Consider the following 25114-nt stretch of genomic DNA (forward strand, 5'->3'; position numbering starts at 1 on the left):
CTGTCCAATAGGAAGCACACAGTTTCACAAGAAAAATCTCAACAAAGCATCAAGACACCCAGTGCATTGATGGATGCTTGACTGCAACGAGGCATCATTGCTTTAAACAAATTACCTAATTATTTATGATTGGTGCCCTGTGTGCAGGACTGAGGCAAAAATACTGTCTGCCTCACAAAGCTGTGTTCACGTTAACTCTGTTTAAGTGTTACAAAAAAGCAGTTCTATTCAGCAGTTCTTCAGTAAAACATATAGAAGATAGATCAGTAGAAATTTCAAATGCAGATAAAAATTGGATTCATTATACATTATGATGACTCAATTGTGACTTTATACAATGTGATATGGATTGACAATTTTAAATAGCAGAATCACATTTTACATTTAACAAGTATAAATACACTTTGGCATATCATCAGAAAAACAACAAAAAGATATTATGGTAGACATTGAACTATACTATCACTTATAATGATTACAATATTTGAGATAAGAATTCCTTGGAAAACTAAGAAATGCATTGCTTTGGTCTAAATTCCCAGAACTTATATGGAAGCTGATATTTCACACACTAAACATATTCCTTATACCACATAGTCAAATACTAACTGCCCATTCATTCTACGTGTTCTTACAGTGTACCTACTGTAAGAGAGTCACTATTGCTGATTGGACTTTTCCCTCAAACCAATTAATGAGGTATCTAAGCAAACCAGCAAGTTCAAAACCAACAGTATCTTACATTCCAGGTAATAAGCACAGATGCTGTGGGTGAGACTGGTAGAGCCCTGACCAAGGGTCCAGGGACATTAACCATCCCTGGGCCTATGAAACAGGGCAGCCCATGTTCCAGGTCACCTTCAAGACTTTCTGTGCCCTTTATGCTGCTGCAGCAAAGACAGATGTGAGAAATCAGAAAGTGAAAGTGCACTTGAATGCCAACTAAAGGAGCCACCTCAAATTCCTGCCTAACCCCATTCTCAGTGATGGACACATAACATCGTCAGGCTTACGGAGACATAGAGGCTGCTATCCTGAATTCTCAGGCATCCTACTTAAGATTTAGAGACTCGAGCATCTCTGATTGGCTCTAAGGGAACCATCACCTACACAGATGCTGTTTTATCAGCCTCTGAGCCTCCAGAACCTTTGACTTACACTCATTTCCAAGATCAGAGGTCCCCAACCTCCAGGCCCTGGACTGGTACCGTCCAGGCCTGTTAGGAGCCAGGCCACACAGCAGGGAGTGAACTTGAATGGCTTTGAATCATCCTGAAACCATCCCCCACCAGCTTGTCCATGGAAAAACTGTCTTCTATGAAATTGGTTCCTGGTGCCAAAAAGATTGGGGACTGCTGTCCAAGATAACCAAGCAGGCCTTGGGAAGGTGTTTGAGCCTTAGGTTTAACCCCAACTGTAGTTCGGTCTTCTACTTCTCAATTCTACAACACTTTTCAGGTCAGGTTTTTAATTAATGTCATTTCTAAATTCTGATTCTGTAAGAAACTAGGTGTTACAGCCCTAGGTTTGAGTCTCAGCTCTTCCCTCCTACTGTTATCAGAATCAGAACTTCACTTCTCTAAGCCTTGGTTTTCTTTGTTGTTTTTTTGTGCTGTTTTGTTTTTCTTATCTAGAAGGGGACACTACAACCTGACTTTGAAGGCTACAGTCAAATGAGAAGAATACTTGCACTGCCCACAAAGCACGGTGCAGTCTACCTCTCTCTCCTGATATTGAGCCAGTGCTCCGCGGGGATCTGGACACCCCACGGTCACCTGCCCCCAGCAGTCAAGGCTCAGATGGAGAGACCAGGATTCCTACAGCCACATCCTTCCTTGGAGAATGTTTGATACGTACCACATCTGGTTCTGTAATGGTATCTCCTATATCTCAAGATCAGATGAGAAGCAGACACAGAAAAAGGGTAAGGTGCTGAACTAATGTCTGATCAATGAGTCAGGACTTGATCAATGACCGAGAGGTGGTAGTATCACAGATAAATTCAGGGCTGAAGCTTCAACGTTGTGTTCTCCAAGTTTCCAGGGTTCCTTGGCTTGTTGCTCACCTCCAAGTCCTCCTATCCATAAACCCCCAGGCCTGACCTCCACAGACCTTGGACCCACCCCTCCCTCTCAGGGAGCAGTGAGTGACTGCAGTCTCCAGCAGCCGTGGCACGAGGAGCAGAAAACATGGCAGGCAACCATACCCCGAGCCCAGGCAGACTGGATTCTTAAAATTTGTATCTCTCCACCATGCCATAGGTTGAAGAACAAAGAGTAAGTACCCTTTCTCTTTAGCATGAAGAAAGCTGGGCAGGTCAGGGCAACCAACAAAGAAACAAACTGCAGGAGTTTCTGCACCATACCAGCTCCAACAGAAAGTAAAGTGAGATAGCAACCACAAGGAGAGAGAAGAAAAAGAAAGGAGCCATAAACACTTCCAAAGAAGAGATTTTCCCAATGTGAAATGCACAGATAATTTAATGGAATTTACTTAATTTTCCCCTCTCAGGGTCTTATTTCAGAAAACCAAATTACAAAGTTATCATCACATCCTAGATTTATTACAACTGACCTGCAGGCAAAAGGATAGAACTATTACATAAACACTTCGATTCCATGTATATATCTTAAATAGAGGAGGAATTCAAACAAGAATACAGGATAAAATATTCCAAAGCTCCAAGAAGCAGTTATGTTACTGAGCTCCATTTTTACAGACAAATAAGGCAATATCCCTGCACATTAGCTTTTTGATAACTTTTATACATTTTTCTATGGTACAAGAGAAAAATAACCAGAGCTCACAATGTACACTTCTTACACTATTTTCACAGTTTGTGAACACTATACACCCTTTTGTTTTAATAAAGATACATTGTAATAAACTCCTTGCCCTTAAGTTTATAGTTTATAATAATCTATGATTAATACACTAAAATTTCCTTTTTATGTGGTCATCCACACAATAGAATGGTTAGATTAGCTCCTGGACAGTCAGAATTGCTTTCATCTCCATTTGTATAATGGCGAAGCGACACTATGCTGAGCCAGACGGGAACGGACAGCGGAGAAACCAATTCCTTGAGTCCTCGGGAGATACGGAGGAGAATGGCTTGGTGTGGCTGAAGGAAGACACCTAACAAGGCTTCCTTTCCAAACACTGGGAAGTCTGAGGGTTAAGATGCCGTGGGGGAGAAAACAGGAAAATTAGGCAAGTGGACCAAAGATCAATCATTTTTGAACTCTGAAATTTACAGGGATGTGACTTTAAAACAGCACCATTCTCCCTTATTGTTTTATAGTGTTTATGACTGTCACTCTGGAGGAGACACAGCCACCCCTGCCACCGCGCGGTTCTGTCATGGTGCCACCTGCTTCTCAGACCACAGCTGCCTCACTCTCCAATGTGCCTGAGCCACTCACAGTGCTGCTGGCAAAGCCTGGTGCCCCAGGCCAAGGGCCAGAGCACAGCCACAGGAGGCCCTGGCTGATGGGTGAGTGAGCAAGCACAGCAAAGACAGCAGGTTTAAATGGCCTCTTATAACTGCTCTGGAATTGTTTTGGGTTTGGGGGTATTTTTGTAGAATTCCAATTCCAAGAAATGATGGTGACCTGCTAGAGATTTCTTGCAGCTGATGAGCTGATCTAAAGAACAGCCATTTCAGATCCTCATTGGGTCACATGTGTTTCCAGAAAGAAGCTTCCTCATCGCCTACCACATTAGCTGAGCCCCATGTTTTTCAGCCTTTTAAACATTAGAGCCTCTGAGAGATGTGGGGCTAGAAATCCTTGGTAGGGCACATCCCTGGTAATTATAAAGGTTTTTGATATAGGGAAAAAAAGGTGAAATAATTGGATTAAGCAAAAGTCACAAAGTGGCAATAGACTACACAGGCAGGGAAAGAGATTCCGAAACTGAAGACCTGGACCAGCGATGGCAAAAAACTGACATTTGGTCTTTTGCTGCCTACAAGAAATCTTTATCTAATCAATCAAGGCACATTGCTACTAGCTCCTTCTCCCCAGTGGTGAGTTATGATGGCAAAGGCAGCAGCCTCGGGACAGAGGAGAAATGCACAGCTGCTACAAGTTGCTCTGGATAAGATACTAGAATTAAAAACATCTGTAAACTTTGCCCTCTGTACTATTTTTTTCTTTCAGTCCTGGTGGTTTGTGGCAGGCGGAACATCAAGTTGGCGGCACACCAAATTCTGAGTGAAAATTCTTAGGATCAGCACCTTCTTTGACAAGTGGCAGACTCCTGAGTCTTCCCAGTGAAGAGTCGAAGGACTGGTAAAGGAGAACACACATTCTGTCCTGTCTCAATATTTTAATGTTCGCCTCTTTGAATGCAACATGATTTTTGGTAAAGGTAAATTCATTCTAATTTAATATGATATTTCAAATAGGAATTTGGCTGAGCACATCAATCCCCAAACATCGACTGTGACTGTAAAGCAACAGAAGTCAAATCAGTAAATCTATTGCACTTGGTGAAGAAAATAAATTCCTCCTTGTCTCCCAGCTCCAGAAGGCAACGTGTCTCGTCGGCTGTGCAAGCTCTTATCACGCCAGCTCAAGTCTCTCTGTTCAGACATAGTACATCCATCCCTGCGTTCTTCCAGTACTTGGAAGTCTGACAAAATACCACTCCAGTAGCTGCGTCTCCAGGTTTTGAGTCTAGAAATGAATCTAAGATGTGATCTAATCACAGTCAACAAGTTGATCGTACTGACTTCCACATTTCATGAATATGTTCATCAGGAAAGAGCAGGATGAGGTCTCTCTGACCAGCACTAACACTGTGTGACCAATCGGTGTTTCGGGGATGCATGTTCTAGGTGACAGGAGTATACAGACATGATGGAAACGAACACCAATCTTATTGCACGTGGTGTCTGGGCGAGCAATAAAAACACTGTGATACAGGGTTAAAATTCTTTATGTCTTGCTTCCTCTCAGCCCTTTTTTCTAGAGTCTGATGTAGCAGCGGTATCAATCAACATACATAGGAGAGCTGGGAGTAGCTGGCATTTGATCCAGGATTTTACAAACATAACTTGCAACCTCTACGGTACGTTCTTCATACATTAAAATAAAGGGATGTTTCTGCAAGAAAATTGAAAAAAAGAAAAAAAATATATCAAAATTTGTATCAGAGCCCACATCGAACTTTTCCCAATTTTGACACAGCATAAAACCACAGCTCCCAACCACCCACAGCTGTAAAGTGCTATAGCACTGGCTCAGAGAGGCAGCCAGCCTGTAGTCCAGGGACATGTGTTCACGGGTGTGAGCGTGCCCGGATGCGGTGCACAGTGCTGGGGGGCTGGAGGAGCCACCCTGAGTGTGGGGTCTGGAGACCAATCTATACCCCCAGGACAATGTGTGGAGGCAGGGAAAGCCACTGTTCCTCAGCCCAAAACACAGCTGGAGCCTCTGCCACCATCTGAGAACCAAACTACCTGCGTACCAAGGGCTAGTCTTAGGGCACAGACATCAACTCCAACTCCCCGCCCCCCAGGCACAGAAAGTGAATCCCGAACAAAAGGGATACAGTTTCCATCCTTCTAACCCCCAGGCCAAAAGAAGGTCAACAGAAATGAATCCTATGAATGTTTGCACTACACTCTACAAAGCCTCAAGCCCCCCATCTGCCTGGTACTCTTTCTCTCAATGTTTTGCTTTCGTTGCTCCTCTGAGCACACTGACTGGGTATCTTTAGTCATGGCTGGGGTTGATGATAAGTCTGACCTAACATCCTGGAGGGCCAGAAGCAAACTGTGACAAACAGGTGTTTTTTTTTTCTTAAAATATTCCCACATTATTAGAGCATAGTCCTTTCTTCACAGCCAAGACCAATGCCACAATCAGGTGACTCCTTAAAATGCCTGGTTCCACGGCAGGGGTGAGAACTTTCAAAGAAATGGGAATTGGCTGTATGATCTAAATTTGCATGACAATATTTAATAAAGGCAGAACAAGCACCATAAATTCTTATGGACATATTACACATACATAGCCCATCAGTAAAAAATGGCTCCTTAAAAATGGATGCTAAAATCCTTCAGGGTAATTTTTATAATGTGTCAAGGCCAAAACTTTCCATGAGAATATAGGTAGTAAATTAGTAGGAAAAGTACAACAACAAATTTCCTCTTTCCAAGTATATTTATTTCAAGACATTTTAAAAAATACTCAATAAGGTCAAGCTGTCTGGCTGTGACAGAGAGGCCCACTGCTTGCTCAGTGGCCCAGCATGCTGAGGGGATTCAAGGATGAGGAAAGAGCTAATATGCCCAAGGTCTCACACTCACCAGAAGTTCTTTATACTTTGGCCTTTTGGATTCATCCTTTGTAAGGCTAAAATAACACAAAAATAACATTAGTAAAATAAAGACACATTTACCCCAAGTATCTTTTCTCACAAATGAAATATTATAAAGAATCAAGTAGTTTTTTCCTTCAGATACAAAGGTAACAAAGCGGACAACCTGCCAAACACAGAAAACACAAAAAAATTAATCTATAACCTAAGAATTTATCCTTAGGATATACAGTACAGGAACATTAGAGAAAAATTAGAAACAAGGTAACTTGATAATTAGATAAATTATGGCATAGCTGCATCAAAGAATATTAAGTATACTCTTAAACATATAAGTGTATGCATAAGCATACAATAAATATGTGTATTTCTGAATATATACAAATGTATTTATAGAGGTACCACCTAAGAGAAATAGGTAACCTGGGAGGTAAACTATATATAAACTTTATTAATTTATCCTTAGATTTAAAAAATGTTCACACTCTGTATCTCAATCCTGTGTTCTTTGGTCCAAAAGTTTACAATTGTGCAGCTTCATTAAGGACTAGGTCGTTATATTAAAAAGCTCCGCTTGCTAACATTTTCCCCTGAATTCTACCTTCTGTAATTAATGTTGCCAGAAGTATTTTCATTTGTTTGTATTTACATGATCTTGGACCATGTCTTAATTACCACTCTGCTCCAACCTCAATTAAATTCATTTTTACTATCAAAAGCTAGTTAATATTGGCAACATAGTTCATCTATTTCTAACGTACTTGGGGAAAACAACAGGACACTGATAATTAAAACCATTGTCTATGGGACAGGACTGGCACGAAAGGACACCAAAAATATATAAGTACTATGTGCATAAACACAATCAATAAAGAGATCGAGAAGTTAAGAAGAAGGCAAAACTGGTGGACGGAGAGAAGAGGGGGGGACAGGGAGAGAGGGAGAGAGGGAGAGAGAGAGAGAGAGAGAGAGAGAGAGAGAGAGAGAGTGAGTTTTGTTGTTCCACTTATCTATGCATTCATTGGTTGTTTTTTGTATGTGCCCTGACTGAGGATCAAACCCACAACCTTGGCATATGGGTATGACACCCTAATCAACTGAGGCACCCTGCCAGGGCCCACAGGGGATCATTTCAGATATGATGTTCTATGATTCTTTTAACCAAATATTTCATTAAAAGAGAATATATAAAATGATCAATTTATGCAAATTACATAAACTGCAAATATGTGTGCAAATTAGTAAAAACATTTTTTTTAAAGAGAAAAGGCAGCCAACTTCAGTCATCCTTATGGCCTTCTTCTTACTAGAAGATCTTGAGTAATTCCTCTACCCTCTGAAAACCAGCACAAAAGTAGAATTTAGTTAAGGAAGACGAAAGAGACTTGCAAACTAGAGTCAAACAAGTGTCTTCTAATTATTCAAAAAGAAAGCAGTGCCAGACAATGGAATGTAAGTTTCATAGGCTCTAAAAAGAGTAGAGAGAAACAGCATTCCTGGAGAGGAAAAAACTATGGGAAAACCAAAAGCATTTTTAAGAATGTAAAGAAGATATACTAAACACTCTGGATTTTTGCTCATAAACATATGTTCAAAAATCATGTTGGATAAACAATAATTATTAAAAATAGTCAAATAACAACACACAGGTTGTATTTAAAATACAGACTGAAGCAGCACAAAGCATGACTATTATTAGCATATCTGCATATATTTACTCTTACCTGCTACACACACACACACTCCTGTAAAAAGGTGAACAAACAACATTAACAGTAGTGGGGTTCACCCTCCTTGGAGTAAGGTTTCGGAGAGCCAAAAATAGAGTTCAACCAACTGATCTTTGGGCCTGAATCCACTACACACACCCAGCCATGTTACATCAGAGCAGAGATCCACCCCTGCAAGTCTGATCGGGGAAGATCTTGACTTAGTAAAAGCTTCTGAGTGATCATCTCGCTGTTGGAACCACACCAGAATAAGGCCATCGGTCTCACCTGGGCTGTACTCCTTGTACAGCATACTAGAAACTGGAGGCAGAGGCTTCTCTGCTACCCACATCTGCTTTTAACAGCACCTGAGCAGTAGAATAAGAGAGTACAGCCTCTCCAGGCCAGCTGGAACCTTCCAGAAAGCCACAGTGAGCCAGAGTCCCAGCTCAGAAGACAGAGGGATGTGAAGAAGGCTCCCTTCTCCAGTGTAAAGCACTAGTGTTGCTCAGGTTAAGTAAACCTCACTGTTCTCAATGCATTGTTCTGAGTATTTGTTAAGTCAAGTACTCACCACAAGTTGACAAAGTTGATGAAACTCGGGGAGAATTCCCTTTCCTCCGAATTACTCAGCTGTGGAGGGTCTCCTTTCACGACTTGTGTTAGCTGATCAAATACACTATTCCACTTTGGATAAGGAAATCGGCCTGTGGCCAACTCGTACTAAAAAGAACACAGAGGAAAAAGCAAAATACACTAAGGCATTATTTACTCCTCCTCACTGGAACCGCCAGGTGGAAAATCTAAACTCCAAGCAAAACTTTCATAAAAGCCTTGAATTAAAACCATACCAGGTTAAGGTGGAACCTTCAGAATTATTAAGACTAAATGCAAGTGATATTAGAATCAAGATAATACAAAGAATTCTGATTAACCAAATTCATGAACTGGAGTAAAAGGAAACAAAACTTGAGCCCAAATAGCCCCACAATGCATGCTCCAGGGCAGTGCCTGGTTCTGACTCCTTTGTGTGTAGGATTCTGGAAGGCTCAATTTATAACTATTGTAGTACAATGTCTGCACAATTTATAGTCATCTCAGTGGAAGGCCATGTCCAGAACAGTGGTCAAATGCATTTTTAAGGTAAAAGAACATTCAACATACAAATCACCCAATGAGCTCAAAGGAAACAATGTGTATATCCTATTCTACAGCCACTCTGTAGTTACTACAATTTCAACCACAGCCAGATATAACTATTACTGAAGAAACCAAGTCAGAGGTACATCCTTCACCTTGAAGCCTAACAATGATGCTCAAGAGAGTATCTCTAAATCACACCCAGCAAACCTATGTTACAGATGTATGTCCCGATATGTCATGGGTCAGAAATATTTGTGAACTGTATTCTCATTTTTCTCCTACTCTGTCCTGAGGATAATGAAAGCCTAGAAATGTGCTTTTTCAATAACTATATCTAAGTCTACATCATGGCTTAAATGAACCCCATTTTCTGTGCACTGACAGGTGTTTGGTGCCGTAATATATGAGACTCCAAACTTATTAGAGAGGAAGATGGCATACGAGAGGGAGCACCAGCTGAGAAAACAGTTTCAGAGTTTCTCTAGCTCAGAACTGATTCTTGTCAATAAGCCAAATACTAATTTTATACAGCAGAAGGAATGCTAAAAGATGGTATGGAAGGGATGCTTCTCACCAAAATGCCTCCTTCAGCTCATCCCTGTCTCAAATTACATACACATGGGTGAGAGAACAGGCATTCATGCACACACATGCAGAAATTCCTTCCTTTGCCTGAGGTTTCTTTTTAATGAAAATGCAAATGCTTGAGAAGAAGTAAACCTTATTGATTATTCGCAGCATCAGGAATAACTTCATTAGGTTCATTCTTGAGAAGAGGTTTTAATAAGAGAAGGAATAAAGTGAAGGATTTAGGACCTTAGAAATTAATCTCACATATTTTGTAATTTTATAAGGTTATTCATATAAAAATAAATTATGAAGCAATGATAAGTATGAATAACTTGCTTTTAAAAATTTAGCCAAATGTACTATAAAAACTTGCTAAAATTTTTTTCTGTTAAAACCTTTCACAGAACCAAAATTTGTTTTTATAATGAAGTAAACACTTGCTCTTTAAACATAACTGTTTTTGACAAAGATAAGTATTTCTGAATCTTTAATGTCTTATATGCAAATAGTTGCCTCAGCTAAAAGCTACAAGTCTTCTTGTAGTCTTTGGGGCCAGTCACCAGACCTAGAGATACACAAGCTTCATGATCTCTTCTGACTGAAAAAGAAGGGATTACTCCTCCTTTAGTCAGGTGGCTTCCCAATAGGAAAGACTCCAGGAGGTGTCTCCCATATTTGGTCATGAGAGAAACTAGACGGAGTCTTCTGCAGAGGTGAGCTATTAGCCTTCAAGTCTCTATGTGGAGACTTCATCGGACCAGCAACATGACTCACTGAGAACAACAAACAAGGAGAACTAACGCAGCTCTGTCTAGAGATGGAAAACTCATACTCAGTGTAGATACAGCTGTAGAAGCTGTCCAAACTCAGAAAGATGCCATCAAGCCTGGTAAAACAGCAAGTGCAAGAAAATAAATCTAAAACTTCAAAACAAAATTTGGTATTAAGGAAGTAAGCAATAAAGATACTTTTTAAATAGAACGAAAATTTCAATACAGTCCACAGGTAAAAGAGAAGAGTTCATTTAATTGTGCTTCATTAGTTGTGAATTAAGGTAGATTTCTTATTATTCTTTCTCCGTGTGGTCCTAAGGTAGAACTTTCATTTACAATGTCACCTAGGCAGTGTCTGTTTCTCCACCAAATTACTTTCAGCACAGTTATTTGACTTTCCCATTCACTGAACAGAAGACTTGAGTAGAGCTACCTTCACACAGACAAATGGGCAGACCCAACACACGCTGCGCGCAGGTCTACCGGCCACACTCCCCTTGGCTGGAGGCAGAGGGGCCTCTGAGCCTTTGCTGCGGTGCTGCCTGCGCAGGAACCGCACTCTGTTCCTGCTCTCAGGGCAACTGCTGGCTCCTAGTACGTGTGACCAAGGGACCCACAGTGACGACATTACAGAGCCTGAGGCACTTCATCAAACCTTGAGAGAAATAATCAATTATGGTCTGATGTATAAGGTATAAAACATAATTTTTTCCAACAACTAGAAGATGTAGTACCTTGATTTTAGCCATGAGTGGGGAAAAAAGAAAACAGGTAAATAAAGTCAAAGACTAGAAGAGATAAGAGGCAGTTCCTTACGAGAGGTGGAAGACTGACTGAATTTTCTTTCACTTCCGAATTTGTTACAAAGCTGAGTCAACATACACATACCAATGTGATCCCCAAGCTCCAGACATCAGAGCGGACATCATATCCTTGTCGTGATGCACTTGGGTCTATCCTTTCAGGCTGGAACACAAAGAGAAGTCATGGTCATTAATTATTCAAACCACCAGGGAAGAGAATGGGAGCAATAGCTGGGCAGTAGCCAAAACGCCAGCATGGTCCTCAGGGGAATCCATGTCTGGGGTCAGATCAGGAGTAAGGAAAGCCAACAGTACAAACAAACAGGAAAAAAAAAACCCTCAATGGCTTCCTCCAGAAAGGGGATACAAAGCAACTCTTCTATTTCCTCCCTAATTACTCATAAGCATTTATAAACCTGAAGCTGGGAACAAAGGGAAAGATAGGAAGAAAACTGGAAAAATGTGAAAAATAGAATTGCAGGGTCAGCTTAGTAGCAAGTAGTGGTTCATAGGAAGAGAAAAAGACTAACTCTTCTTTGTTTCATGAATAAAGCCATAATGCAACATATTTGAGATATAAAAGCAAGTATGAGCTGAATTTATTATTTTTATCCATTCTTCATCATAAAGCTAAATTTATCATTATACATATCTACTAGTCATTGGTAACAAATGAAACATTGCCAATATAGTAATATATCATCCCATCACTTAAATAGCTAAAATCATTTTTAGTAATTTCTGTGAAGGGAACATCTTCACATTTCCTTGAAACGGCAGACCCTTGTCTACAGAGGTGTCAGGGATGGAGAAGAGAAGAGAGCAGGCATCAGTGGCAGAGCAGACAGTGGATCCTGAACTGAGACTGAGAGTAACGGCTGTGGCAAGACACGTCCAGAGGAGCGCAGGAGCTGACCACGTTCTATTCTTCGCCTGTCAGCGACGACTAGTTTGGAGACCTATTTATTTTGTTTTGAACATGAGTATGATGGCTGCATAAATTTTCATTGTAACCTATTTACTTTGTTTTTAATTACAAATACATTTATTTACCTGATAAGGTGCATGTTACATAAAAACCCAAGATAGCTGACCAAGAGAGAAACAGCAACAGAATACACATTCTCACTAATACAGATCATGTTCTGTGCCATAAAACAAACCTTATTTTAAAAAATTGAAATAATGCAAAGCATATTCTCAATCCACAAAGTAAATGAAAAGTCAGTAACAGAAAGATACCTGGGGAATCTCCAAATATTTAGAGATTTAAACAACATACTTCTAAATACCACATGGGACACAGAAGTCTAAGAAAATGTAAAAAATATTTTGAAAAAAATAGAAAGGAATAATTTATCCAAACTTCTGGAATGCAGCAAAAGTAGTGCTCAAGGGAAACATAAGCACTAAATGTATTTATTACAATAGAAGACGGATTGAAAATTAATAATCTAACTTTATATTTTTAAGGAATTAGGAAAAGAACAAATTAAACCCAAAGCAAGTAGAAGGAAGATGCAATAAAAAGTAGAATGGAAATAAGTAAAATCGAGAAGGAAGAAAACCACAGAGAAAAATCAACAAAACCAAGAGTTGATTCTTTAGAAAGATCAAGAAAATTGACAAACCTTTAGCTACACTGACCAACAGTGAAGAAGACTCAGGTTATTAAAATCAGAATGAAAGAGTGGGTGTTACTAGTGACCTTACAGAAATAGATAAAATGGACGTATTCCTCCAACATGAAAACCCACCCAAAATAATAAATCTGAGAAGCCTTAAAACTATTTTTCCAAAGCACTTATTAATAAAATCTTCTCATGAAGAAAAGTCCAGACCCAGATAGGCTCACTGGTGAACGCCAAACATGCAAGGAAGAAAATAACACCAGTCTTACACAATTTTTTCCCCAAAAAATAGAGAAGCAGAGTACACCTCCCAACTTGCTTCATGAGGCCAATATAATCATTTATGAAAACCTAACAAAGGTATTACAGCACAATAATCCCTCATAAATACAAATAAAAATTGTTAACAAAATATGAGCAAATCTAATCCAGCAACACATGAAGAGGTAATATATCATAAAAGTGGAGTTTATCTCAGGAATACAAAACTGGCTCAATATTTTATAATCATTGTAAGGTATCACATTTACAGGATAATGGAGAAAATTCTGTTATCATCTCAATAGATGTAGGATTGGGCTGTGACAAAACTCAGTAATAATAACAACTCTTAGTACACTAAGAAGCGAATTTCATTCCATAAAGGACATCTAAAAATAACCTAAAGCTAACATGATACTTGGTGGTGAAATATTGAACACTGTCCTTCATAATAAACATATTGGGACAAAGCACTTCCTAATTAATATATTCATTATTGGAGGTCCTAGACAGAACAGAAAGGCAAAGAAACACAAAACACTGCCTTTATTCACAGACATTTGCATTTCTACAGCTGTCTACAGAGAAAGAGCCCTACTAAAGTGAATGGTGGGACCAGCAAGGCAACAGGACACAATGCAAAATGTGAAAGTCAACTGCATTTGTCTATGACATCAAAGTATTAGAAAATATTTTTTTTAGTTCTATTTACAACAGTAGCATCAAAACACATGAATTTCTTAGGAAGAAATTTTAAAGGTGCAATAGCTCCACACGGAAACTATAAAACATTGCTGATAGCCAAAAGACTTAATAAATGGAGAAACAGAGCAGGTACTAAAAAACACAGTCGCATCAAGATATCAAGTAAATGGATTAATACACTATGGTCTATTAATACAATGCAAAACTCAGCAACAAAAAGACTGAACACATACAAGACTATGTACATTTATATGAAACTCTAGCAAAAGCAAATCAAATTGACAGTTGCAGAAAATAAAATCAATCCTCTTTTTTGGGTGATAGACATGTTTTATATCTATATAGAAGAGGTGATTACATGAGCAACTACATTTGTCAAAATTCAAACTGTATGGTTAAAATGGGTGGCTACCATTGGTGGTTGTAATGGTAATGTCATTCTGAAACTGTAGTTATGTCACTAAGAGCTGGAATTCCTAGCATACCAGGTATGTCCAAAAAGTATCCCGCCATGTAATATGAAAAATAGAGACATTTATTGAAAAAGATAGAAGAAAAGTTGTACATAGGACAATGATGCCTCAGTCCCCTTCAAAGCAGGTACCTTGGGACCTCATGCAGTTCTCCCAGTTTCTCTTCCACTGTTCAAGACACTGCAAAATCTTTTGTTGGAATTGCCATCAGCTGCCCTGTCATATTTTCCTGAATCTCATCAATGGTCTAAAATCTCTTCCCTTTCATAGGTGATTTTAGTTTTGGAAAAAGCCAGAAGTTGCAGGGCACCCAAATTGGGCTGTAGAGGGGCTGAGTCACCTGGGTTATTTGATGTTTTACCAAAAATCTCTGCACGAGACAAGATGCATTGTCTGTGCATTGTCATGATGAAGTTGCCAATCACCAGCTGCCACAGATGCCACTGTTTTCATCGTATTGCATCTCTCAACCATTGAAGAACATGAAGGTGGTACTCCTTATTAACTGTTAGGCCTGGAGGGGCATACTTGTGATCAACAACATATTCCCAATCAAAAAACACAGTTAACATGGTTTTGATCTTACTGTGACTTTGCCATGATTTGGGTAAGTAGAACCACTTGACTTCCATTGGGACAACTGGCCCTCCTTTCCGGATTATAGCCGTAGACCCATGATTCATCTCTGGTTATGACCTTCTTGAGGAAATCTGGCTCATTGGGAGCGGTTTGAATCAAGTCATTAGCAACTGCAGAATGACGTTCCTTCTGCTCTGGTAGCAGAAGCCACAGAACAAATTTTGCCATGACACATTTCATGACAAGATCCTGTGTCAAAATCTCGGACACAGTAATTTTCAGAGTCCCCAGATCAGCTTCTAGTTCTCACACTGTCAGTCCCCGATCTTTGTTGACTGCAACCCATATACGTTCAACATTCTCAGGTGTTCTGCTTGTTGCAGGCCCTCCAGAATGTGGACCACTTTCAACAGATTCCCGACAGTCTCTGAAGCATTTGTGCCGCACTTTTATTTGCGCTGCACTCATTGCATTGTCCTGAAAGCCATCTGAGTCGTCCGAATAGTTTCCACAGAGGAATGTTCAAGCTTAACAAAAAATTTGATACAGACTGATTGCTCTAGTAGTGTAATCACTTTGAATGTTATGGCCACACGGTACACACGCTCACTCAACAGCATCTACCACCCCCACTGACTAGTACAGTGAAGTCATCATTGTTCATACATGCGTATTCCAATCCATTCTCCTCGGCTGCCAGGTTACACTGATGTTGCACAAACCATTCTCGTTCTATTAACAATGGCTGGACTTTTCCTGGACAGACCTCATATGTGTGTTAGGAAACTTATATAACTCCTGGAAATAAGTCAGAAAAAAAAGGATGCCACTTCTTTTCAATGTCATACTGAAGCATGCAGACCCACGATTCACCTCCAGTTATGTATGACCTTCTTGAGGAAATCTGGTTCATTGGTAGCAATAACAAGTCTACCCAGAATTATTTAATAGTTATTATTCATAAGTACCCAGACACTTACGTTACATAACTTGTAGATTTTTGTCCAATAGGGATGCAAATGAATTTTGCCCAATAACCCCAAAAGTTATTGCTTTACTGATCTAGAGACAATTAGCAGTGTTGTATTCTTTCTTCAGTGACCAGAAATACAAAATTATCCTAAGGTTCTTAGACCCAGTTTCAACATCTTGTCTGTCCAGTTTTCTCATGAATGAGCTAAATACATATATTTTTGATAAATGTTCATTCTTTATTTGTATGTGTAATATTTTTACCATTTTGAAAATATTCTTTGAGAGAAGATTTAAGATCCACAAAATCAAGAAATGAGTAAAGACCCTGTATCCTATAGGTTTGAAAAACAAAAAAGCTTTATAAAAGTACTAACAGGAAAATAACCAACTTAGAGAATAAGATATGAAACATTAACAAAAATAGCAAAAAGTGATAGATAAAACACTTTTCTATCCAAAATGTATAATTTACAATAAATACATAAGTTATTCTGTATTAAAACATAAGATAAAAACCAATGAATAAGGCAAAACTGACAATCACACTGTTAACAAATTTTAAATAAACCCTTCTCAATTTTTTAAAGAGGCAAAACAGCATTGAATAAATGTAATGAGTAATACAGAATATTCTCATTATTTAATTTTTTATTTGACCATTTATCTTGCTAAAAAGAATCTTTTTTTAAAGGAATTAGACTTTTTAAAAAGATTTTATTTATTTATTTTTAGAGAGAGGGGAAGGGAGGGAGATAGAGAGGAAGAGAAACATCAATGTGTGGTTGCCTCTCACATGACCCCCACTGGGGACTGGCCTGCAATCCAGGCATGTTCCCTGACTGGGAATCAAACTAGCTACCCTTTGGTTTGCAGCCCATGCTCAATCCACTGAGCTACACTAGCCAGGGCTAAAAAGAATCTTAATATGTCCCAAAAGATAGTAATGCACAGGTTAAAATACTCTGAAAGGAAATAATAAGCCAAAAGATTGACAAGAATCAATGAAATACTTTATATTACTTAGCAATGTTATGTAAAAAATTACACCAAACTTAATAGCTTAAAACTACAAAGGTTTTTCATCTCACAGATGCTGTGAGTCAAGACTCAGAAGTGTTTTCAGTGGAGGGTTCTGATTCAGGGTCCTTAATGAGGCTGCAATCAAGATGTCAGCTAGGGCTAAAGGCTTTACCATGGCTGATGAATTTGTCACCAACCTCATGCACAGATTTCCTCACCATGAGTCTCTTCATAAAGCTGCCTGAGCGTCTTCACAACATGCCAGCTGGTTTCCCCCAATGACAGCAATCCAAGAAAAAAAAAGCAAGAAAGAAGCCACACAATGCTTGTTTATGACCTACTGCTCTCAGGAAGGACACACGGTCACTTCAGCCACATGCTCTTCACTAGAAGTAAGTCACTAAGTTCAGTCCACACTCAAGGTTGTACTAGGTCTCTACCCTTTGAATGGAGGCATGTTAAAGAAACTGTGAATAAATTTTAAAACTATCATACATTTGAGTATAAAAAAGTCCAGTAAACAGCTCTTACATCTCACACATAAAACTAAGAAAATGAAAATATGTATATGTACACATGTGCACATACGTGCAAGGATACACACACACACAGATGCTAAGGAAACAGTAAAACTACATTCTTTTCAAAGAATTACCTATCTTTCACCAAAGATTACTGGCCAAGATGGATTTCAATCTCAAAGGACATAAAAAACTATGTTACCACAAACGTCTGAAGTCTGGGGAAATTTTTTTGAACTCAAAGAGGTCAAAGATACGTTTTTGCTTACTAAATGATCAATAACTTTTTACTGTATGAATAAATAAAAATTAAAATTTTCCCAATTCAATTACTTAAAACTTTTACAGTGTAAACTATAAACCAATCTTGCTTAAGCATTTTTATGTAGAAATCTTAAATATTAACATACCAAATGTAAAAATATATGAAACATAAACAAACCATGAGCCACATGGAGCTTGTTTTTGGAAAGCTAGACTTGTTCAACCACAGGAAATACGTCACTAGTACTCCTTATACAACAGCTGCACAGAAATAAACATTTCATCAGGTACTGAATGCTGCCCTAAAGGCACTTCATAAAATTGAGTAGCTATTCCTGATTCATTCTCACCCTCCCTCTCATACACATATATTCTCACACACAAATGTACACACTGACTCAGTAAACCAGGAAAAGGCATTTGTTTTCAAGTCTGAAATAACACAAGAAATCTATTGTCAACATTGTCACTCAATATCAATATAGAAGTTCTAAGCAAAGTAACTGAAGTAAATATGAGAAAAGGAAATGTATAATATACAATAATAATATATGAGAAAGATCAACCAGTATGAGGAAGGCAGACCAAGGCAAAAATTATTTGCAGAACGGTACCTTAAGTACCATCTGAAACCCATTTAAAAAAGTAAATCAGTAATTTGGCTGGTTATAAAATAAACACGTCAATATAAATAGTTTTCCTATATATCAGCATTTACTAGTCAGGAAAACATTTCCCATCCAAAACAGCAACACTAAATTGTCTTACACCCAAGAATTCAGCAGTGAACTCAATAAAGACTGGTCTCAAAGGGCTCCCAATTTAATTAGGAGATAGTAAACAGTCAGGTGGTGATAAGAGTTATGAAGCAAAATAGGCTTAAAGAGATAAGAGTAATGAGGGTACTGTTTGTTTTAGATGGGGTGGTCCAGCAAGGATTATCTAAAGATGACATCTGCTCAGGGACCTCAGGAAAGTGAAAGACTGGCACATTAAAAATAGTCCCAGGGGAGAGTTCAAGGGAGAAAGGAAAGACCCTGAAGCAGGAAGAGCTTCCATGTCGTGGAACAGCAAGGGGGCTGGTGTGGTGGCTGGAGATGCTCAAGCAAGGGGGGAGTCTCAGACAGCTGAAGCCAGACCACAGAGAGCTTCTCAGGCCCACTGAGGTACATGAAGAGGGGTGGCTTGATGTGACGAGGCTTTGAAAACACGACTCTGGCTACTGTGTTGAGAACAGACTGTGGTGGAGCAAGGGTGTAAGCAGGGAGACCATTCTGGAGACCATGGAAAAGAAGGCAGGTGAGAAATGCCAGTGGCTGGACCAATGAGCAATGGTGGTTTTTAAAAAGAGGGTGGGTTCTAGGTACACCTTGAAAGTAAAGCAGAAAGTAGAAAGAAATAAAACTGCAAAGTTTGTGTCCTGAGCAAATGGAAAGAGGGAATTGGTATTTACTGAAACAAAAAAACTGGGGAGGCAGAGGCAGCTTACAGATTTTGTAGGGAGCAGAGAGGTGAGAGGTGATCAAGAATTCCATGCTTGACATATTTGCAACTTCTATGGAATCTACGAGGGGACAGAAAATAGGAAATTATATGCATGATTTTGAAGTTTACAGATGAGGTATACACAGGAAAGAAATCATCAGCGGTTACCATTTTCCTGAGCATCTACTAAATAACAGGCACTGGACCTCAATGAACAAAGGAGACAGATAGTATTAGTCCTTAAGACTAGATGAACCCATTGAAGGAATTTGGGTGGTTAAGAAAAGAGATTGAATACTCACACCTGGGATACACCAATAAAAGGATCAGCAAAATGAGCATCTAGAGAACCAGGAAGATAGCCAAAAGAATGTAATGTCATGGAAACCAAGTGACAGACGCGCTTCAAGCATGGAGTATTGCAAACATTACAGGTAGCCTAAGGAAAATTACGACTCAGAACTGACCGCTAGCTTTGGCAACATGAGAGAATGTTCACTCTGACAAAAGCAGTTTAAATCGAGTGATGGGGGTAAAATAACTCATTGGAATGGGTTTTAAAAGAATAAAAGGAGAAAAGGCAGAGATAGGTACAGACTAGTATTTATAGTTGACAGTAAATTTGAAAAAATTAAGAAATGTTACAACCTATAAGAAGGAAAAATTATCAAGAAACACTAAGACAACCTGAGTGAATGAAAAGAAGTCTTCTTCATTGGGAAGGCTCAATATTAAAAAACAGTAATAAATTATGTCTAATGAAATGCCAATAAAATTCCTGCTGAGTTTTTAAAAATAATGATAATAATATTCATGTGAAAATATATCATAATAATATAACAAAGTCAAGAAACAGTGTAAAATCCAAACATTTAGTATGGATACTACTTCTAAACAGTGGATTTTGAATGGAGAAAATGAAAAATAAAATTTTAGCTGATAAAACATTTGTGGGGAGAAAAGTTATACTCTTTCCTTTGATAATACACTAATATTATGGTTATAGTAGGATTAAAATTGAAATGTAAAAATCAAAAGCCTAAATGTAGGCACTAAAATAAAATTCTGCAACTATTTCCAGTCTTGGTATGACAAAAGTCTTTCAAGATATGACAACAGTTACAAACCTCAAAGTTAACAATTGATAAGCTCCACCACGTTAAAAATTTTTTTCTGTAATTAAGCCAAAACTATGCATAATTTAAGACAAATGACTTCTGAGAAAACTATGTAAAATAATTCTCCTTATATTTTAATCAATATAAAAGATTAGTATTCTAATAAAAATGGAAAAGTGTCCAACTTTAACATAATTTAAAAATATATAACAAAACCCATGTAATTAAAAAGAATTTCCATTCTGGCCTCTCAACTTGACAACGATAAAAAAAGCTGTAACATTTTGAGACAGATTGACACCTATTTAGAAAACACAGCCTTTAATGTTTCCAAAGGTCATGAGATGTATGAATCTTTTATATCCAAGAAAAGATATAAAAGAGTTGTGTGAAGATACAATTTTAAAATGTTTACAGCCATTTTTAGTATAACAAAGCACTAGAAAAATTTAAGCAGGCAAAAATAGAAAATTAGTTCATTTTTAATGGCCAAATTCATTATATATGAAAATGCATCAACCTGGAAAAAGTGCCCACAAGCAGATGAAAAACATATGTGCAGTATGATTACATTTACATAAAAATGTGACAGAATATATACTCACAAAAGATTTTTCCTCCCTTAATAAGTGAGTTGTGGGTTATTGATTCTCCATGTTACTATTCTGTGTTTTATTTTTTATATATTTAACAGACACATAATCTTATAATAAAAAACATTTATAAAGCTATTAACAATAGAATTCTTCAAACACAGTTATTTTATTTAACATTTTAAAAGCTAGGAATAATGCAATGGGATTTCAAAGTCCCCAGGAAGTGAAAATATCTTGCCATGGGGGTTTACATAAATTATATGTCTCAAAGTTATGGGTATACACAGAAGAAGTGGCACATGAGTCTCACTTGGGAATGTGCATATATATGGGTATTCAAGGGAGAAGAATATCAGACCCAGAATCTTTTCTTGAATATTCCAGTATGCTTTACTAGGCGACAAATATTAAAAATATTGAAGAAATTCAAAATTAAAGTAAAAAGTTCTTTTTAGAATAAAACCATCATGAATTCATACATTTCAGAATTATGTGGGGTGGTTATTTCCTAACATTCAGAAATGGGCAATTCAAATTGCTGGAGAAATAAGAAGTACTGGTCACTCAAGCGCAAATCGACACTTCCAAAGATGACAGCAGTGTTGGCAATAGTTGTTTACTAAACTTGATTTTTGTGAAGTCACAATTCTCAGGGACTGTGCCTTCACACCTTCAGCAGCTTCAGTACTAAACCACAGAGAATGGTGGCCTTCAGTTGTGTTTCAAACAGCTCTACTGAGAATCCACATACCATACATGCAACCATGACCAGTCTATTTTAGAACATTCTCCACCCAACACCCTTTGGACATCACCACTGCAACTGCCCCACCACCAGGTCTAAATAAGCACTAACCTACTTTCTGTCACTACAGGGACCCTTACTTTGGACTTTCATATGAATGGAATCATATGGTATGTGGTCTCTTGTATCTGGCTTCTTCCACTTTACCGTTATTGTACCATGAATCAGTACCATATCCATTTCAAGATTAATATCCCATTCTACATATATACCACCTTGTTTTTTTCCCCATTTATCTACTGATGGACATTTGGGTCTTTTCTACCTTCTGGCTATTATACATTCAGTTATGTTTATAGTTATGTACCACAAATGTTCATGCACAAGTTTTTGCATGGACACACGTTTTCATTTCTCTTGGGTATATACCTGGGAGTCCTATTACCGACTCCTACTGTACCTCTATATGGACAGGTTTGAGGAACTACCAGTCTCTTTAAAGTGGCTCCTCACATTCCTACCAGCAGTGTATGAGAACTCCAATTTCTCCACACCTCCAGCAACACTGCTGATTATCTGACTTGTTCATTCTAGCCACCCTAGTGAATATGAGGTGGTATCGCATGGTTTTAAGCCCTGAATTTTTAAGCCAGTCCAGAACTGGAATTTAATTAATTAGCAAAGCTATAAAAACAATTATGGTAAAATCCTGCCTGACTACACTAAAAAATATACTTTTTCCAGTTGAAAAGCCTAACATTGACACCTACATCATTTATAACACTGTTCAATAAACTGTTTTCCATTGACTAGACACTCTCCTAATTATTAGCAGGCATGCCACAAGACAAAGTGGGCTCCACCGGCAAATATTTGGGATGCACTAGATTCATAAAAGATGCTTCTTTATTGAGGTGTTTCTCACGACTTTTCATTTGTATGCTAATATACACTATGCATCTATAAAAGAGCACATGGTGATCCCCAAACTTATTTGGCTCCAGAAAAATGATAAACAAAACTACATCAGCAAAAATGACAGAGTAGGTAGCTCGCAGGGAATATCCTTGCAGAGAAACATTGAAAAGGAAAGCATAAATTGTCAGAATCAACTTCATCAGAACTCTGGGGAAAAAATCCAAGCTTTACAGCAACCAAGCAAATACTAAATCAAGAAAAAGGCAACTCAAAAATAGTAGGAAACCTTTGCGGCACTTCTACTTGACCATGCCCCAGCTCAGTGGTAGCCTGGAAGACGGCAGCCAGTGATCGCAGTGTAGGCTCCTGGTCCCTGGTCCAGAAGGAATGGGCATTCCTTGAAAACAATTTAAGGCAATTGAATGACCAGCAGATGCCTGGTGCAAGAGATTGGGATTGAGGCATAGATTAGAGCATCAAAAGCCTGGGAGAAAAATTGAAGGGTAGAGTTTCTTTGAGAAATTAAGCCACTCAAAATCACCTGTAATAGTGAGGAATATAGAAAGCCATGTACACACCTTGGGCAGGACACAAAAGACCTGAGAAGACCTGAAACTTTAACCTCTTACTGATCCTACAGATCAGGTTTGGGGCAAATAGGAACTGAAAATTAAGGAAGATTTGTAAATGATCTGGCAAAGCACTTAAGAAGAATCCCAACACGAAGCCAATCTGCAAAAACGGGAACAGTTGCTTTGGGTTTTTTTCCCTTCATTTTCTTCGTGGCATTTTTTTTTCCTTTTTGGATTCTGTTTTTGTCATCTCACCCCTCAAAAATCTGTCAAAACACTAGCTGAACATAAGAACAGATATATCAAGAGATCATACATGATTTAAAATACAGACTTATTTAAAACTTTAGAAAAATCACTAAAGAAACAGTTTCATCCTGCAAGTAACAAAACAAACCATGAGAGTGGAAAATATGAGTTCCAGTGTCCTCACATTACAATATTCAAAATGTACCATTTTTAATCAATAAATTACAAAGCATGCAACTAAACTGGGAAGTTATGACCCCCTTACTGGAGAAATGAACAGAAACTGTTCCCAAGGAAGCACTCACATGAACTTACTGGACAAAGATTACATCAACTGTCTTAAATATGATCAAAAAACAAAGGAACCATGACAAAGAGTTAAAGGAAACCAGGTAAACATGGCCTCAACAAACAGAATATCAATAAAGAGAAATTTTAAAAAGGAATCAAACAGAAGGACTACTCCTAAAAGGTATAATAATTGAAATGAAAAAAAATCACTAGAGAGCTTCAATAGCACATTTGAGCAGACAGAAGAGAATCAGCAAACTTGAAAACAGGTGAACTGAAATTATACAGTCTGAGGAGCACAAGGAAACAAGTATGAAGAAAAATGAAGAGACTCAGAGACTTGTGGGACACCATCAAGTGTACCAACATACTGATAATGACAGGCCAAGAAGAAGAAATAATAGGGCAGAATAAACACTTGAAGAAATAGTGGCCAAAATCTGTGCAAATTTGATAAAAGGCACAAATCTGTATGTCCAAGAAGCTTAACAAATGCCAAGTGGAATAAACAAAGAGATTCCCATCAAAGCTCATTATAACTGACCTGTTGGAGACTGAGAGAGTCTTGAAAACAGCAGGAAAGCAGTGATTTCTCATATATTAGGGACCTTCAAGAATAACAGCTAACTTCTCATCAGAAACCATGGATGCCAAAAGGGAACACAATGACATATTCAAAGTGTTGAAAGAAAAAAAACTGTCATCCAAGAATTCCCTATCCAACAAAACTGTCCTCCAAAACTGAAAGCTTGTTAAGACATTCACAGATAAACAAAAGAGAGTATGAAAGGACACTAGACAGAAACTCTGAATAATAAAAGGAAACAGACTTCTAGTAAAGGTAACTATATAGGTAAATATAAAAGCCATTATGGTTGTATTTTTGGTTTGTAACCCCTCTTTTTGTTTCTTATATGATTTAAAAGACAAATGGATAAAATAATTAATTACAAATCTACATGATTAGGCAAACAACATTTACAGATATGATTAGTGACAGTAACACAGGAGGTGGAACGGTATACTTACTGGCAGTTTTTGTATGCTTTTAAAGCTAAGTAGGTATTAATTCAAAGAAAACTTATACATTTGGGACACTAAATGTAATGAATATGGTAACCATTAAGAAAATATCTAAAACATATACAGAAGAGGAATAAGAAAAAAATAAGACATGCAACAAAAAAATCAAATTAAAAAAAAAGGCAGCAGAAAACAAGTACAAAAACAGGTATAAGATATACAGAAAACAAATGACAGAAGTCATATCTTATCAGTAATTATTTCAAATATAAATGGATTAAAGTCTCTAATCAAAAGGCAAAGATTAAGAGAATGAATAAGGAGCCATAATCCTACTATATGCTGTCTACAAAGGATTCA

General features: G+C 38.0%; 1 protein-coding gene across 3 annotated transcripts in view; it reads right to left on the reverse strand.

Annotated features, from left to right (window-relative positions):
* Positions 1-2460: 2460 nt before the first annotated feature.
* Positions 2461-25114, reverse strand: part of MAP2K4 (mitogen-activated protein kinase kinase 4) — a 109505-nt gene continuing 86851 nt past the window's right edge. For all 3 annotated transcript variants that reach the window (XM_053930610.1, XM_053930611.1, XM_053930609.1), the window contains 4 exons: positions 11414-11491; positions 8614-8762; positions 6320-6365; positions 2461-5111 (listed from right to left, as the gene is read on the reverse strand). In XM_053930610.1, coding sequence (XP_053786585.1) covers positions 4998-5111; positions 6320-6365; positions 8614-8762; positions 11414-11491 — 387 coding nt within the window. In that variant the 3' untranslated portion in view covers positions 2461-4997. The remainder of the gene's footprint in view (positions 5112-6319; positions 6366-8613; positions 8763-11413; positions 11492-25114) is intronic.

Source organism: Desmodus rotundus, chromosome 9, assembly GCF_022682495.2.
Source record: "Desmodus rotundus isolate HL8 chromosome 9, HLdesRot8A.1, whole genome shotgun sequence".
In the NCBI taxonomy this organism is placed as follows: Eukaryota; Metazoa; Chordata; class Mammalia; order Chiroptera; family Phyllostomidae; genus Desmodus; species Desmodus rotundus.